Source organism: Neomonachus schauinslandi, chromosome 10, assembly GCF_002201575.2.
Source record: "Neomonachus schauinslandi chromosome 10, ASM220157v2, whole genome shotgun sequence".
In the NCBI taxonomy this organism is placed as follows: domain Eukaryota; kingdom Metazoa; phylum Chordata; class Mammalia; order Carnivora; family Phocidae; genus Neomonachus; species Neomonachus schauinslandi.
Window position 1 is genome coordinate 111,352,897 of NC_058412.1, and position 18,328 is coordinate 111,371,224.

Here is an 18,328-nt window from a genome sequence, read left to right on the forward strand (position 1 = left end):
TGAAATTCGCAATAGGTTTTGTCTTGGAACTTGCCAAGTTGATTCTAAAATTTCTATAGAAGAGGAAAGCACAAGATGTGGCATCTGAGTTTTGAAAAATAATGGGGAAGGATGGTGACTGCCATACCAGCTCTCATGAACATTAACATATTTTTAAATTATCGTAATTTTTAAAGTATAGTTAATTGTATAAATTTAAAAAGTCTATGAATCAGTAAGAAAAGGACAAAAACTCAATAGGAAAAAAAATGGGGGAAATGGGCAGTTCTTAGAAGAAGAAACAAATTGGCCATTAAAGATAATGCAAATGGGGACTCCCCTCTACTTGCTAGATGGGATGCTGCCCAATTCAGGAATCATTTAATAAAGCCAATTAGATATTCAAATTAAAAAAAAAAGACATGCAAAGGTAGTTGGCCTCAACTAGCAATACTGAAATTTAAATTAGATTTAAATTTAAACAAGAAGGTACCATTTTCACCTATCATATTGTTTAAAAATTAAAAGTTCAGTGGTATCAAGGATTTGCAAGGTAGGGAATGAATGGGTTTGGCTGCTTTAGAGGGCAAGTTAGCAACATCTATTAAAATGTCAAATATGTATGCCCTGTGACCTAGGTCTGCTATTTCTAGGTTTAGTTCCAAAAGACACACTCATCTACTTTCACATAGAGGCACAGAGGCACAGTCACCATAGCATGAATTGAACACCTACCGTGTGTCAGTCACTGTACTAAATGTGGGGGTAGAATCATGAAAAGACAGACAAAATCTCTGTCCTTGGGAACCTGGCATTCTACCGGAGAAGACAGACTCTAAACAAGGTAAATAAATATAGTGTATTAGGAGGTGGTAAATGCAAAGCCATTTGCTCTCCAGGCCCCGAGGGGTGGATGGCAATGGGAGGAGGAAGGCAGGGGCTGGACAGAGACAAAGGAAGGGCAGGGTCTGACTACACTGTGGCCGCCCACTTTCAGCAGACACATCACCCAACCACTAGGGACCTGCAGGGCCACAGAGGAGCCAGACCCGGGGTGGGGGTGGAGGTAAAGATAGTTTGTTTACATTAGGAGAGCAGGGGCATCAGAGCTGTGCCGTGTCCAGGGCCTACTAGGCAGAAGGTGCCCAGTGGGTGAGTGAGTGAATGAGGCAGTGCCTGCAGGCCAGGACGTGTGCAAGAACTTCCCAAGTCGTTCCAAGGGGTAAGCCTGACCCAAGGGATTCATCTCTTGTCATTCCTTCTGCATTGATTACATTCTAGGCTGAGTCTCAAGTTCCCATTCTTCATGAATGGATGACTGTGCGGTCTGAAATCACCAAAGCAGCCTTTTAGAGCTGAAAGGAAGCACAGACACATCTCGTCCACTCTACCCACAATTTCAGCCATCACTGTTTTGGCCTTATCCGTGGGAAGGGGGTTTGTAATTTTAAGTAGGGTAGTTCAGGGACGTTTGGACAAAGACCACCAGAAGGTGAAGAGTGAGCCATATAGATAGCTGAAGGAAGAGTGTTCCAGGCAGCGGGAGCCACAAGTGTAAAGGTAGGAGCATAGCAGGCATGTTTTAGAAATAGCTAGCAAGGGGCGTCTGGGTGGCTCAGTTGGTTAAGCGACTGCCTTCAGCTCAGGTCATAATCCTGGAGTCCTGGGATTGAGTCCCGCAATGGGCTCCCTGCTCAGCAGGGAGTCTGCTTCTCCCTCTGACCCTCTCATGCTCTCTCTCTCTCTCTCATTCTCTCTCTCAAATAAATAAAAATAAAATCTTTAAAAAAAAAAAAAGAAATAGCTAGCAAGTCAGTGGCTGAATCAACTGGACAAGGAGGAGAATGTCAGGAGATATTCTGGCAGACCGACTGGGCCATAGTGAGGACTTTGATTTTTACTCTGAATGAGGTAGGAGGCCTGGGAGGGTTTTGAGCATTGATTAGCTCTCTGCTTTTAATGGGATAATTCTGGCTGCTGTGCTGAAAACAGAGGGAAGGAGAACAGGAATGGAAAAAGGGAAATCAATTAGTAGGCTGTTGCATTGTAGTTGTGAGAAATTGGAAACCACCTAAATGTCCGTAAGTAGGAGGGTATTTTAATAAACTGTCTATAGAATGGAATACTAAGCATCAGTTCAGTTCAAAAAAGTTCAACTGATCTGGACTGATGGGACAGTATTTTTGAGACACGGTTTTGGTTAGAAAACAAGTTGCTGATTGATATAAATTCATTATGAAACCATTATGTTTTTTTAAAATTAATTTATTTTAGGTAAACTCTATCCCCATTGTGAAGCTTGAACTTATAACCCCGAGATCAAGAGTTGCATGCTCCACAGACTGAGCCAGCCAGGCACCCCTGAAACCATTATGTTTTTTAAAAATATGCAAAACAACACTCCACTTTTCCTGTGGGTGTGTATAAATAGTGTCAGCTAGCACTTATCTGGCACTTACCGTATATCAAGCACTGTTTGAAGTGCTTTACATATAATAACTTATTTTATCCTAATAATAACTCTGTGAGGTCATGTCATCATTTCCACTTAATAGATTAAGGAAATTATGGCTCAGAGAGGGTAGACAACTTCTCAAAGGTCACACAGTTTGTATGTGACGGGGCCAGAATTTGAACACAGGAAGTCCAGCTCCAGAGGCCAAACCCTTAACCACTGCCCTACATTGCCTCTCCTAAACAGAGATATATATATATGACAGAAGGTATGGAAAATTTACAACAAACTGACAAGTGTGGGAACTTCAGAGGGGAGGAACTAAACTGGATTGTGGACAGAAAGGACAGATAATGTGAGTTTTATCTTGGTTTTAGAAAAGAATGTAGCCATGTATTATTTGTGTGATTTGAATTTATTGTTTTTTATAGTGGAAATCTGGTAGGGGAGAGAAATCTGCAAAGGAGAGGAGAGAAGGAGCCAGTGGATCAGAGACTTATTCAGGCTCTTCAAACTCTTATTTTTTTTAAGCGAGAGAGAAAGAAAGAACCAACTTCTACCCTTGCCCCTTCCACATCTGCTCCTTCACTCTGTGTCTGTCAGTCCCTCCACCATCTAAACCAGTGGCCACCAGGCCAAAAATCTGTACTTGCCTTCCAGCTCCGTGGAGGTCTCCTACTTCATGGAGAATGGACACCAGCCACCCATTGGCTCTGGGTGGCAACTAACTCTCAGACACCTCCAGGCAGGGTGGCTGCAATCATCTAAGAACACTCCCCTGGAGAAGGTTGCAAGTGTGAGCCATTGGTGACAGCCATCAAAAGGATCTCTGGAGAAGGGAGCACCACTCTGTCTTCCATAGTTCCCATCCAGCCAAGCAAAGGGAAATCTGCAGGTGTTTCCTGGTCTCTTTCTTCACGGCTGATGTGGAGTTCTTTTTGGGGAAGGATTACAGAGACCTTAGCAACCTGATTAAGAACGAAAGACCGTAGGAAACAACCCGAATGTCCACCAACTGATGAATGCATCCATAAAAGGCGGTAAATCCATGCAATGGAATAGTATATTTTAGTAAAGTGAATTAAGTACTGATACATACTATAACATATATGAACCTGAAACATTATACAAATAAAAGAAGCCAGACTGGGAGTGACAAATATTGTATAATTCCATTTATAAGAAATTTCTGGAAGAGGCAAATCCATAGAGACAGAAAGTAGATTAATGTTTGCTAGGGCCTGGGTGGGGGGATGGAGAGTGAGTGATGATGCAGGGGTTTCTTTTAAGCTCATGTAAAATCAGTGCTAGCCAGGCCCAAGTGGGGCCTTTGTCTTTTGGGAGTAGGAAAGAGAATCCCTTGAAATCCCATCCTCTGCATTTGCAGTGGGCACTGGCTTGATACATCAGCCAGGTACTTTAATATTTGAGATCTTTTATATTAAAATATGTTTTAAAATTACAAAAATAATACATGCCTATGACAGAATGGAGGGTATATGTTAGGTGCTGTACATTCATGACTTCACTTAATCTTTGCAACACCTTTGCCAGGTAGGTGCAATTATTTCCAATTTCCAGATGGAAAAAACTGAGGCTCAAGAGAGGTGACACGAACTGCCCAAGGTCAGATAGCAGAGTTAAGATTTGCAGCCAGGTCCATTTGGGTTCATTAACATGTATGAAGTAAAAAGTGAAAAAGCCCTATACCTCCTACCACACCCCATTGCCAATCCCTCTCCCTCGGTTAAAAAAAAATTAGTGTTAAAAGATGATTATGTATCTTTCAGAGATTTTTGCATAAAAATACAAACCCTCATATATCTATATTCATACATGTACACATTTAGGTATTTTTATATTTTTGTATATGTGTTTATATATTTTTAATTTCTCACTTTAAAAGTAATACTTTCTTGGGCACCTGGGTGGCTCAGTTGGTTAAGTGACTGCCTTCGGCTCAGGTCATGATCCTGGAGTCCCGGGATCAAGTTCCGCATCGGGCTCCCTGCTCCGCAGGGAGCCTGCTTCTCCCTCTGACCCTCCCCCCTCTCATGTGCTCTCTGTCTCTCTCATTCTCTCTGTCTCAGATAAATAAATAAAAATCTTTAAAAATAAATAAATAAATAAAAAAGTAATACTTTCTTGGGCGCCTGGGTGGCTCAGTCATTAAGCGTCTGCCTTCGGCTCAGGTCATGATCCCAGGGTCCTGGGATCGAGTCCCACATCGGGCTCCCTGCTCGGCAGGAGGCCTGCTTCTCCCTCTCCTACTCCCCCTGCTTGTGTTCCTGCTCTCGCTATCTCTCTCTCTGTCAAAAAAAAAAAAAAGTAATACTTTCTTACTTATAATACTTAGAAAATACAGGAAATAATAAAGAAGAAACAAAAAATAACTATTACATAGACTTTAGAAGAAGCAACATCTCCACTATTAGCATTTTAGTATATTTCCTTCCAGTCTTTTTAAAATGTATTAGATATTCAGTAGATAAAAATACAAATATATGTATTTAAACGTATGGTCGTATAAAGAATGAGGCAACAAGGCGCCTGGGTGGCTCAGTCATTAAGCATCTGCCTTTGGCTCAGGTCACGATCCCAGGGTCCTGGGATCAAGCTCCGCATCGGGCTCCCTGCTCTGCAGGAAGCCTGCTTCTCCCTCTTCTACCTGCTTGTGTTCCCTCTCTCTCTGTGTCTCTCTCTGTCAAATAAATAAATAAAATCTTTAAAAAGAAAGAGAAAGAAAGAAAGAAAGAAAGGCAACAAATTCTGTATACATACGTATAATTCAATTTAATAAGAACATTTCCATTATCTTTCAAACTCTCAATTTTACTTGTTTCCCCAATTCATCCTGAACCCACCCCTGTTAATGTGCAATGGCTATCTTGAATTTTGTATTTATTATTCCTTTACATTTCTTTATAATTTTACCACATAGGTATATATCCCTGTATTGGTTATCTATTGCTACAAAACAGATTATCCCCAAACTTAGCTTAAAATTACAAATACATATTATTTTATACAGTTTCTGAGGGTCAGAAATTCAGTGGTTAATAACAGTGGTTCTGGTTCTGGGTCACAGATGAGGTTGTAGTCAAGCTGTTGGCTATAATCATCTGGAGGCTTGGCTGGGGCAGGGGAATCTTCACATGACTACTGGCAGGAGGTTTCATTCAGTTCCTCACCACACATGGGCCTCTCTGTAGGGCTGCTCATAACATGGCAGGTGGATACCCCCAGAGTGAGTGATGAGAGAGAGAAAGAGATAACCTAGTCTTGGAAGTGACATACCATCATCTCTGCCATTTGCCATCAGTAACATAGAACAACTCTGGTATATTGTGGGAGGGGACCATACAAGGGTATGAATACTAAGAGGGAGGGATCTTTGGAGGCCATCTTGGATGAGACTGGCTATCACAAACCCTACACACTATGTAGATTAGTTTTTCCTGTTTTCACACTATATATAAATGGAATCATACTTCACTATTCTCTTACAATTTTTTCATGCAACATGTTTCTAAGATTCTTTTATGTTGTGTGTAACTAAATCCACTTATTTTCTCACTGTATCATATTACTATGTATAAATATACTACTATTTGTTTAAATGTTTTGCTATAATGGATCCATGAGTAGTTTCCAAATTTTTGCTATTACAAGTAGTGCTGCTATTGGAACACCTGGGTGGCTCAATGGGTTAAGTGTCTGCCTATAGTTCAGGTCATGATCCCGGGGTCCTGGCATTGAGTCCCGCATCAGGCTCCTTGCTCAGGAGGGAGCCTGCTTCTCCCTCTCCCTCTGCTCCCCCTGCTTGTGCTCTCTCTCTCTCTAATAAATAAAAAAAAATCTTAAAAAAAAAACAAGTAGTGCTGCTATAAACATTCTTTTTTTTTTTTAAGTTTATTTAAGTTTACTTATTTTTTTTTTTAGTAGTAATCTCTATACACCCAGTGTGGGGCTAGAACTCACCACCCCGAGATCATGAGTTGCATGCTCCTCCAGCTGAGTCAGCCAGGCACCCCTGCTGCTGTAAACATTCTTATACCTGCACATGTGCAAGAGTTATTTTAGAGCATGTATCAAAAAATAGAATTTGCTGGGTCATAGGTTATGGGCATCATCAATTCTACTAGGTAACAATACATTTTTTTTCCCAAAGTTATTCCATATTCTTGAACCACACTTGATTTTATCAGATTTTCCCATTTTTCCCAATCTGGTGGGTGTGAAATGGCATCTCACGGAGGTTTTAGTTTTCATTTTCCTTGATAACTAGTGAGGTTGAGCATCTTTTCAGATTTATTGACCACTCTGTTTCTGTTTCTCTGTAGCATCTATGCAAGGATTTTCTCCACTTTTGTTTTGTCTTTATCATATTGATTTCTAGCCTTCTTCCTATGCATGGTATTTAGAGTTGAGATTGTGTCACACAACTAATTTTGTATACTTTTATTTTCTTTTTTTTTTTTAAAGATTTTATTTATTCATTTGAGAGAGAGAATGAGAGAGAGCACATGAGAGGGGGGAGGGTCAGAGGGAGAAGCAGACTTCCCGCTGAGCAGGGAGCCCGACGCGGGACTCTATCCCGGGACTCCAGGATCCTGACCTGAGCCGAAGGCAGTCGCTTAACCAACTGAGCCACCCAGGTGCCCTATACTTTTATTTTCACTTAACATTACACCACAAGCATTTCCTCATCATCTAAATCTCAGCAAACATGTTTTTAAAACAATGTTTTCTGGGGCGCCTGGGTGGCTCAGTCGGTTAAGTATCTGCCTTTGGCTCAGGTTGTGATCCCAGGGTCCTAGTTTCGAGCCCCATGTTGGGCTCCCTGCTCAGTGGGAAGCCTGCTTCTCCCTCTCCCCTACTTGTGCTCTCGCTCTCTCAAATAAATACAATCTTTAAAAAATTTTTTTTTAAAACAGTGTTTTCCAGGGGCGCCTGGGTGGCTCAGTCGTTAAGCGTCTGCCTTCGGCTTAGGTCATGATCCCAGGGTCCTGGGATCGAGCCCCGCATCGAGCCCTGCATCGGGCTCCCTGCTCGGCGGGAAGCCTGCTTCTCCCTCTCCCACTCCCCCTGCTTGTGTTCCCTTTCTCGCTGTCTCTCTCTCTCGTCAAATAAATAAATAAAATATTTTTAAAATATAATAAAAAAATATATATATATATAAAAACAGTGTTTTCCAATTAAAACAAAATAGTCATGTTAGATAACACAGAAAAGCATAAAAAAGAAAATCACCCATAATTTGAGTACCCAGCAATAACTACCTCTTTGCATTCTGGCAGAATTCCTTCTACTATACTTTGTGTGTAATGTACATTTTTTATAAATCATAATCCTCAGTATAGTTTTGCAATTTATTTTTTTAAGTGTTGTGCTTTGAGCATTTTTCCACTTCATTAAATATTACTCAATTACAATTTTAATGTGGAATTTTTTTTTTTAAGATTTTTATTTATTTATTTGACACAGAGACACAGCAAGAGCAGGAACACAAGCAGGGGGAGAGGGAGAGGGAGAAGCAGGCTTCCCACTGAGCAGGGAGCCCGATGTGGGACTCGATCCCAGGACCCTGGGATCATGACCTGAGCCGAAGGCAGATGCTTAATGACTGAGCCACCCAGGCGCCCTTAATGTGGAAATTTAACCCATGTAAACCATCACCTTATTTATGGACCTTCTTAATTTTTAATTTTCTTTCCTATGTTATAAATAACCTTGCACAGACATCTCTGTAGATAAATCTTTGGATGCATTTCACTTCTTAAATTCAATTCCAATCAAAGATCATTTCTCAATGATCTTTCCAGACCTGTGTTTAAGGCTTTTGGTAAATATTGCAAAATTCCCTTCCCAAAAGACCCTATCCATCTCTCCAAAATATAAATTTCTTCATGTCCTTTCCCTTCAAAAAGCCTGGCTGGTTCCTCTGGTGTCTATGCGGTGTCCTGCACATGCAGATGCACATTTACGTTCAGTCTCCGCTACCACCACTCCCCTCTAAGCCATCCCAATTTATTTCTAGATCACACCATGGACTCTCACGTTAGATCTCCATGACTTTGCTCAGGCAGCGCCCGCCACCTAAAATGCCCCTTACCTCCTTTCTCTTCCAGGCAAAATCCTATTCTTTTAAGGACCAGTTCAATAAAGCTCATGTCTCTGGGCAGGGCTGATCTGCCCTCTGCTGGGCCCCCAAAGCACATCATAGACTTCCATAATGATAATTTTCACATTGAAATAATTGTGACACAGGAGGTTTCACAGATTCACACAAATCAGATCACATCCTGCCCCAGTTTAAAACTCTTCCATGGGGGGCACCTGGGTGGCTCAGTCGGTTAAGCCTCTGCCTTCGGCTCTGGTCATGATCCTAGGGTCCTGGGATGGAGCCCCACATCAGGCTTCCTGCTCAGCGGGGATCCTGCTTCTTCCTCTCCCTCTGCCATTCCCCCTGCTTGTGCTCTCTCTCTCTCTCTGTCAAATAAATAAATAAAATCTTAAAAAAAAAAAAAAAAACCTTCCGTGGAACATAATAGAAAGTTCAGAAATTGGCCCCAGTACACTTGGGAATGAAGATTATGATAATAGAGACATTTCAAATGAGTTGGGAAAAGATGAAATTATTGGGATAACTAGGTGATTATTTGGGAAAAAATTGTGGATTCCTGCCTCACACCAAAGTGACTTTATGATGGCACAAGATTGAAATGTAAAATATGAAGCCATGTAAAAACTAGAAGAAAGTAGAGAATTTGTTTTCTAATATTGAATTGGAGGTTTTCCTAAGAATGACATAGAACCTGGAAACCACAAAGGAAAAGACTGATAAATTGAGATACATACAAAATAAAACTTTGTCCATGGTAATAAATAATAAACTGGAAAAATCTTTACATCTTAGGTGTAGAAAAAAAGGATAAAAATTCCTATAAATCAACAAGGAAAAGCTGAATGGAAAGACCAACTGAAAAAAGGGCAAATGAAGTGAACAGAGAATTCACCAGAAGCCCCCCCAAAAAGGCTCATAAATATGAAAAATTGCTCAACTTCTCTCTTAATAAAAAGAAATGAGGGGTGCCTGGGTGACTCAGTCGTTAAGTGTCTGCCTTCCCTGCTAGGGTCATGATCCCAGGGTCCTGCTTGGCGGGAAGCCTGCTTCTCCCTCTCCCACCCCCCCTGCTTGCGTTCCCTCTCTCGCTGTCTCTCTCTCTGTCAAATAAATAAATACAATCTTTAATAAAAAAAAAGAAATGAAAAATAAAAGTGCCTGTTGGTTTTTATCTTTCTGACTGACAAGGAAAATAAGGTTTGATAACACACTGCAGTTCAGGATGTAAGGAAAGAGGCACTCTCTTATTGATTGGAGGGCAAACTGGTACAACCTATGGAGAGTACTTTGCCAATATCCATTAAAACAAAACAAAAACAAGTTCATATACTCATTTACTGATATTCCACTTCCAGGAATTTACCTAACAGATAAACTCCCACGTATGCAAAATAACAAATGGACAAGTTCTAGCATGGAAACTAAGTGTTTGCAAATAGATTAGGCAAGTAAATTATGGCATGTCTTTATAAAGCTGTGTATTAATTTTAAAAACTGAGGCAGATCGAAAATGTGGAGCTCAATCATAAGAGCAAGATGTAGAAGTGTTTATAGCAAGCTATCATTTGTGTAAAAAAATTTGTACAAGTAATTTGCCTGTGACTACAGTGACCATCTCTGAAAGACCTCAGAAGAAAGTGATGATCGCTGTGGGGGGACCCGTGGATTGGAAAGCAGGGGTAGGAAGAGGACTTAACTTTTTCATTCTATGCTCTTTGCATATTTTTAATATTTGGTGTTCCTGTATACCTATTTTTAATCAATTAAATTAACATAAAACACCTTTCAATGTTTAGAATCAAGTCTAACTCACTTCCATTGTCAACTTTCCAACCTCCTCCCATGCCACATTTCCTCTCCCTCACTACCTTCCAGTCAACTTGCTTCTCCTTCAGTTTCTGGAACATTCCAAGATCTTCCTGCCTCAGGACATTCTGCATAAGCTGTTCCCTCTTCCCAAGTTGCTGTTCTCTAGGTTCTTACCATGGGTCAGCATTTTCTTATATATATATTTTTTTAAGATTTTATTTATTTGACAGAGAGAGACACAGCGAGAGAGGGAACACAAGCAGGGGGAGTGGGAGAGGGAGAAGCAGGCTTCCCGCTAAGCAGAGAACCTGATGCTGGGCTCCATCCCAGGACCCTGGGATCATGACCTGAGCCGAAGGCAGATGCTTAATGACCGAGCCACCCAGGTGCCTCAGCATTTTCTTGTATTTCAAGTCTTGCGTTCTGTGTCATCTCTTCAAAGAGGCCATCCCTGGCCACCCTACATAAACAATTTGTTGAATAAATGCCTCTCTCTCACTCACTGGGCAGGCAGGGCAGGGTTTTATTTACATCCCTGACCACCCAGGCTAAATAAGTACCTCCCTTCACTCTCTTTATGACAATACCCTGATTCACTTCTTTCATAGCACTAGTCACTATTTGAAATTACCTTGTTTGTGTATTTTCTTAGTTGTTTACTGTCTCTCTCCAGCTCAGGGGTTTGTCTCCATGAAAGCAGGGGCCATGTCTTGTCTTGTTTCTATCTTCAGCAACCCAAATAATAAACATTTGTTGAATAAATTTATGCAACACATACTACGGACCACACACTGTGCTACAGATATAAATAACAACTCTTTCAATTCTCACAATAACTCAATGGGGGAGATTGGTTTTTTACATATTTTACAGTTAAGGAAATTGAGGCACGGAGCGGTTGAAGAACTTGCCCAACTGACAGAGTTGGAATCCAAGACACAAGGTTCTTAGCTACAGCGCGACGCTTTTTAGATATATAACCTCGCAGATGGATGAAACTGACTAAATGAAACGAACTCATGGAAATATGAATATAAACGTTGATTTTTTTTTTGCGTCTCCAGATTCCCCAGATCTGCCGCAAGGGGGCGCTCTCTCCCAGGTCTTGACGCCAGTCCTCAAGGCGCGCACTCCCTTTGCGTCTCGGGCTCGCGCGCGCTGCCGCGGCACCGGAAGTGACTGAGCTTGCAAGTTCCCCCGGTCTCTTCAGGGGAAACTGAGGCCGGCTCGTTCGGAAGAGACAGCTCGAATCGTCAGCCAGGTAGGCCGGCCCGGGTCCGCGGCGCGGAACTTGGCCACGAAGAGCCCTCGCGTCTGGAAACGACCTGGCCGATGAAGGGGGGATGTGGCCCCCCACGGCTCGCGGGGCTCGCAGGTGAGAGCGCCGCCTCCCCTGTGCGTGGCAGGCGCTGCGCCCAATGGGAGCCCTCGCCGTCCCGCCTCTGTGCCGACTGGGCTCGCTGATTGGTTACGCTGGGGCGGGCCGCCGAGGGCGAGACCCCTCCTCCCTGAAAGGACTAGGGGGCGCCCCTGAGGGAGAGCTGTTGCCTGGCAACGGGGCGGTGGCCCGGCCGGTACCCGGCCTAGCGCGCGGGAGAAGCCGCCAGGCCGCAGCCCACCCGCCCCGGGCTCGGGAGAGGTGCAGCCCCCGGCCCCTAAGCCCTCCCGGGGGCGCCAGGAAGCTGCCTTGGACCTGTCCTCAGGAAAACGTGGTCTCAGCTGTTGTGGTGGGGGGAGGCTCGAGCAGGCCTCAGTCCCTCTCCCTGACCCGAGGAGAGGCCCGGCGCCTCACCCTCACCCCGTCTTTGTGCAGGGCGCCGGCGGCCATTGTGTCCGTGCGGGGAATGGAGGACCCGGCAATCCCCCCCCACCGCCGCCACGTCCAGGGCCTTTGGGGAATTCAGAGAAAATCAGCGGTGTTTCTGGGGGGTCCCCGGTCGTCAGCCTCCCGGAAAGGCCCGGGGATGGCCTTTCCGAAGTCAGACCGCAGATCCGAGGCAGTTTCCCCCTCCCTCTGTCCCTTCTCGAAACCTTGAGCCCCATTGAGAAGTCCCTGCAGGGTTTCGGAAGCCTTACCCTGAGCTGGTACTTAAATAGAAACAACAACAACAACAAAACCCTAAACCCCACACCAGCCACCTCCGGGAGAGTTCTCCTGGCTCCCAGTAGGAGGCGGAGAGCCAAGGGGCGTGCAAGAGCGAGGGGGCTGGGCTCCCGGGTGGCAGGAGGCCGCTGCCGAGTGGCCGCCCTCGATCCGGGCGATGGAGGAGGAAGCAAGCGAGGGGGCCGGTTCCTGAGCTTCGTAATTCCTGTGTCGCCTTCTGCGCTCCCAGCCTGCCGGGTCGCATGATCCCTCCAGCCGGAGCTCCTTTTTTTGCCAGCCGCCGTGAGGCCGGCTGAGTTGCCGGCATCCCGGCTGCCACCTCTTCTCCCGACCTATGTTACAAAAGATCTTCCCGGGGTTGCACCTGCCTGCGGTTGCCTGAGACGGATTTGAATGTAGGTGGTGTGGGGGTGGGGGACAGACTGCCCGTGGGGGTGACTTTCTGAGGAAGGCATTTCGGAGAAAAGGGGGTGGCTGGGGTAAAAAAAAAAAAGCCGGTGTGGTGATTCAGAAAGAGCCCACGGGTGCTTTCAATTTGACTTCATTGAAGTCTTTTGGAAGCTAGACCCAGACCTTACCTAAGAGCCACAAAGAAACCAGTTCTGGTACCTCGAGGGGGAATGGGATATTGTAGGGTAAATGGCATGCATATTAATTTTTTTTTTCCTGAAGCTCTTTCTCTCCCATCAGAACCCTATCTTGGCTTTGGATCTCAGAAGAGAACCACTAAGCAGAGACCAGACTCAGTGAGTGAGCAGGTGTTTTGGACAATGGACTGGTCGAGCCCATCCCTATTATAAAGATGTCTCAGAGCAACCGGGAGCTGGTGGTTGACTTTCTCTCCTACAAGCTTTCCCAGAAAGGATACAGCTGGAGTCAGTTTAGTGATGTGGAAGAGAACAGAACTGAGGCCCCAGAAGGTACTGAATCAGAGATGGAGACCCCCAGTGCCATCAATGGCAACCCATCCTGGCACTTGGCGGACAGCCCTGCGGTGAATGGAGCCACTGGCCACAGCAGCAGCTTGGAAGCCCGGGAGGTGATCCCCATGGCAGCGGTGAAGCAAGCTCTGAGGGAGGCTGGGGATGAGTTTGAACTGAGGTACCGGCGGGCATTCAGCGACCTGACATCCCAGCTTCACATCACCCCAGGGACAGCATATCAGAGCTTTGAGCAGGTAGTGAACGAACTCTTTCGGGATGGGGTGAACTGGGGTCGCATTGTGGCCTTTTTCTCCTTCGGTGGGGCACTGTGCGTGGAGAGCGTAGACAAGGAGATGCAGGTATTGGTGAGTCGGATCGCAACTTGGATGGCCACTTACCTGAACGACCACCTAGAGCCTTGGATCCAGGAGAACGGCGGCTGGGTAAGGACCACGCCCCTTGTATGTACCTTTCCCTTGGCCTCAAGTCAGAGAGATGTCTAACAGCCTCTCCCCCGTATCTCTTTCTGTTGTGCTGGGTGGTTATTGGAGACTGTTTGTTAAGGAGATGTGACTGGCCTCATTGCACCACAAGAGGTTAACTGTTCTCAAATACAGATGACCTAGTTCTTGAGGGACCAGGCATCTTTCATTCTGGTCACCCTCATGACCCTACTCTTTCATACTTGTGTTCCAATTTCTCAGCAGAGGAAAACATAGCCTGTGTGTTTATTTGGCCCCAAATCTTTGCGAGTGGAAAGTTATTCCAGTGTTCCCCCTCACCCTGACAAAATGGCTCACCACTGTAAGGGCTGAGGGTGTAATGCCTCCGAGCCCCTCTGTTCTTACCCCCCAGGGATGTCAGTCTTGTCCTGGGCTTCCCTCCCACAAATCAAGTTCCCTTTATTTCAGAGTTTGCATACATGTTCCTCTCCTCTCAGAACAGGGCACGGCCAGGCAGAAGTTCCCACTGGCCTAGATGGCTGAGGATTGTCAGATTTTTAGGGCAGTGTAAGCTATGCCACTGGGCCGGTTGTTTGTGCTGCACCCCTCTGTTCATTTGCTCTGAAGTGTGCAACTTTCTGCATGGCTGGCCTGTTTGTGGAGCTCTTGCTGTGTCACGCATTAAGCCCGGGGACTTTGCACCTCACTGCCTGGGGTCGGTTGGGGAGCTCCAGCTGTTCTGCCTGTTGCTTTCCAGCCCGGGTCCTAGGGCCTCTTCACCGAGCACTGTTGGATGGCAAAGCAAGAACCTGGTCTCTGGGGCTCTTTGGGATATAGAGATTCAGTGACAGACTTCAGAAACAAACTGACATAGGTGTGAGTGCCAGCCCTGTCACTCAACCAGTTGTGTGACCTTGGACAGGCCAATTTACCGTGAGCCTCAGTCTCTTCCACTAAAAAAAGGCGGCAAGCCCTCTTGGCCTTGCAGAATATTGTAAATCTTGGAGCTAATGTGAGCGGTGACTGGCACCAGCAAGTCCCTGTAGTAGTTGTTTTTGGTTCCAGACGAAGGAGTCGTGCCCTCATTCCTTTCCTAGGGAGGGAGAATTCTCTTGCCCATCACCAACTTTGGAGCAGATAGTGGTGAGAGGTTCTTACCATTGGTCATTGTAGGCAATGTTTGCTCTTCTGCAGCAAACTCAGTCCTAATTTCCTTGCTTATCTCCCTGCCTAGGGGAGATGCAGGGCTTATGAGAGGTATTCGGTCCCCTCAGAATACCCCCAAAATTGAGCAGGCCGTGGAAAATAAGTCATCTATTGAAGGAGCTGAGGTGGAAGGGGCCTTGCAGCATGGACTGAGGAATGTCAAGAATGCAAATTATCCATAGGCTGGGCCTAGGGCGTGGCACTTCAGTTTACCTCTGAGCCAGAGACCGCCTAGTTTGCCCTTCCCCCTGTCTTATTTCCCATTTCTTTGCAACTTCATTAACTCTCTTGCTGCCAGTTCTTGTAAAATACAAAGGGGTCAAGTCAATAGAGGTCAGATGACTGGGGTGGGGTCGGGGGGGAGGTAAAAGTGGAGAGCTCTCCGAGCTAAGGCTGACCAGACTTGAAAGCCATTCTGTAAATGAACTCCCTGGGGGGATAAATGATTAAATAGTTCCTGTTGGTTTGTGTGATGACCTCGCCTGTTCCTCCTGCTTTGATTCTCTTTGGGGGCAAATATTTGTTCAGCTGATTACAGGAGGGACAGGATTCCAGCACTTTAGACGCAGCCTCCGAGGCATCTCTAGAGGCATCTCCTAGTAGAGACGTGGGCCTTGTGCCCACCTTGCCTGACTATTGTCTTTGGCCAGGGGTGCTAATACCAGGTGGGTTGTTGCCAGCTATTAACAAAAGGCATTCTGGGAGAGGTGCCTGTTCTGTCGGCCAGCCTCTGCAGAGGGCTACCAGGATCAGAGAATTGCCAGTCGCCCAGTATTGTATACAGAAAGAGGTTTTAGACACGGCAACACAGGGCAAGTTCATTAGATCACCCCTGGATTGAAATTCCATCTTCTGTCTTTTTGCCCAAGAATTTTCAGAGCCCGTTAGACAACATACCATATGTTACTTCCTCCTGGTGAACAGAGGGGATGTGTGCAGAAGCCAGTTATGTCAGCACCATTTCTGGGCATATGTGCTCCCTGAGGCCAGAAGGTAAAGAACATTTGAGTTAAGAGATCCTTTGGATAGAAGCTACCCACACACTTCCCTGTCAAGTACCATCCTGTTTGAGCTGCGCAGATTGGCCACTACAGTGGCATCTCAAAACCTTCCTGGAGGCTGTGGTGGATCCACGAGTGTAGGACTTACGGGCCATTACCACCCTGGGATATGCTCTAAATTTAGCATCCCTGCAGAAAAGGGGATGGAAATGAGCCTTTATAGAGTACATCCCATGTATGAGGCATTGTGTTGGGTCTTCTACTTATGCAACCAAAATTTACTGAGCATCTACTATGAGGCAGGCACCGTGCTGACAGTAAGCCACACATGATACCTTCCCCCGTGGAAATGACATGCTATCTCATATATCCCACACAATAACTTTTCAAGGTAGGTGGGTTTATTCCCATTTTACATGTGAAGCTCCTGATAGCTCAATGACTGGTTCCAGATATCCCTCAGCAGTTAAGTGACTGAGTGAGAATTTACACCTAGGTCAGCCTCAGCCTGAAGCCTAAAGTCTTTTCCATCCACATCAGGTTGTCCTAGGAGTAATAAAGTGACCCAGACAGCCTGGCACAGAAGGGCAGAAATGCTGTTGGGTCAAACAAAACATGCCCGTGGAGGTGCTCACTCTGGTCCGTGACATTGCTCAGGAAGCCTCAGGTAGAAGAGCGTCTTTGTTGATGGTAGCAGGTTCCCAAAGGCACGTGTGTAGTAGCCTCAGATTCTGGCATTGGTAAAACTCAAGTAGGCATCAGGGTTTTGCCCAGAGTGGCCTTTTTGTTAATTCTTTCACTGTTAAACCCTCTCAGGCCCTGCCAGTAGGTAAGAATTGTGTGTGGGGGGGGGAGAAGGTGGCCTGTTTCAGATATATCTACTTAATTGTGGGTGATTTCCAAGGACTGGAATTCCACATGTAGCCACACCACTGCCTGCCTGGAGTCACCTGGCAAGATGCTCAACCTGTTTGTCTCTCCTGTCCATCCATCTCTCCTACCTGTAAAATAGAATAATGACAGCCACCTGCCATAGCTTGACTCTAGTAAAGAATCTAGAACAAAAGCCCTTCCTGGGCCTTAATTGTAGGGTGGAAGCACTTCTTTTAATGAGTGGACCATCTGCCTCAGAAAACTGAACTTTGGCCCCAGAGTTCTCAAGAAACAAAGCTCCTGAGATATTCATCTAGAATGGAATATGATATGACCTTCTCTGTAGGGACAGAGTGTTTTGGGGGTTTTCCAATGGGAATGTGGGCAATTTTAGGGTGAGGACCCAGGTGGGCAAGCCATTTTGGGATCGCAGTCCCTGGGAAACCCCTTAGCTTGATGGAAAACCATTGTCAGGAGCAATGAACAGTGTGTGGAGAGAGGAAACATAATTTGGCCTTTCCCAGGCTGCATGGTTCTGTGGTCTTTTAGTTTCTATAGGTTTCTTCTTGCCTATTCTGGCTTCTTTGGCATGGGTATATGCTAGCTGAAGCACCTCAGTGACCTTTGCAGATCTCAGCAGCTGTTGGCAATTCTGTGGTTTTCTTGGGGAAACCCCATTAGAAACCCCAAATGTGGAAATTTTTAGTAATCTCATTCAAGTCCCAAAGTGAGGTAGAAATGTCTCAGGGACTCCACCTCAAAACACCCAGTTCTTCTGGATGTACATTTGAGGTTGCTCGTGAAACCCTGTCACCATCACAGGATTTTCCAGACTTCCTGGGACTAATTTCCCCAGAGCCCCCATAGAGCCCTTTAGCTTCTGGTAGAAAATTACCCAGGTGTTTTTTCAGGGGGTCCCAACAGAGCCCAGAGGGTTTTCTTGACTTCTGTGTGGTTAGTCACCGGATTTGTTTGGGTTGCAGGAAGCAGCGGTTGTCAGCTGTCCTTTCCCCAGCAGGTATCTGTCCTCACACCAGTAGGCTTCAACATTTTCCAGTGTCCTCAGTCTTCCATCATGGGGCTTTCTTTCAGCAACCATGGTCTTGTCTAGGTTTGGCATGGATAGATTTAGGGGTATTCTCAGTGAGCTCCTCTTTGACAGAAGTATAATCTGCTTCCTTAATTAGCAGGGCCCTGTCCCTACCCCCAACCTAATTGCACAGAGTCCTCCCTAGGGACTCCCTCTCTTTTCTTTGAAGGAGTCACTCTGCTCCTGGAGCAGCTTCTCATCTGTCCCTCCAGCCAACAGTCTGTTTTCCCCATTCCCAGTTGGCAGACCTGAGTCAGACAATCCACTGGGTCTTTTTGTTTAGCCTGGGGAAGAGAAGACTCAAGAGAATATGATCAC

The 18,328-nt window shown here is 45.5% G+C and overlaps 1 protein-coding gene across 3 annotated transcripts in view; it reads left to right on the forward strand.

The window, feature by feature from the left end:
- Window positions 1-11,934: 11,934 nt before the first annotated feature.
- Window positions 11,935-18,328, forward strand: part of BCL2L1 (BCL2 like 1) — a 51,585-nt gene continuing 45,191 nt past the window's right edge. For 2 of the 3 annotated variants that reach the window (XM_021689099.2, XM_021689101.1), the window contains exons 1-2: window positions 11,935-12,869; window positions 13,165-13,840. In XM_021689099.2, coding sequence (XP_021544774.1) covers window positions 13,277-13,840 — 564 coding nt within the window. In that variant the 5' untranslated portion in view covers window positions 11,935-12,869; window positions 13,165-13,276. The other variant, XM_044918599.1, reaches the window with a different exon arrangement.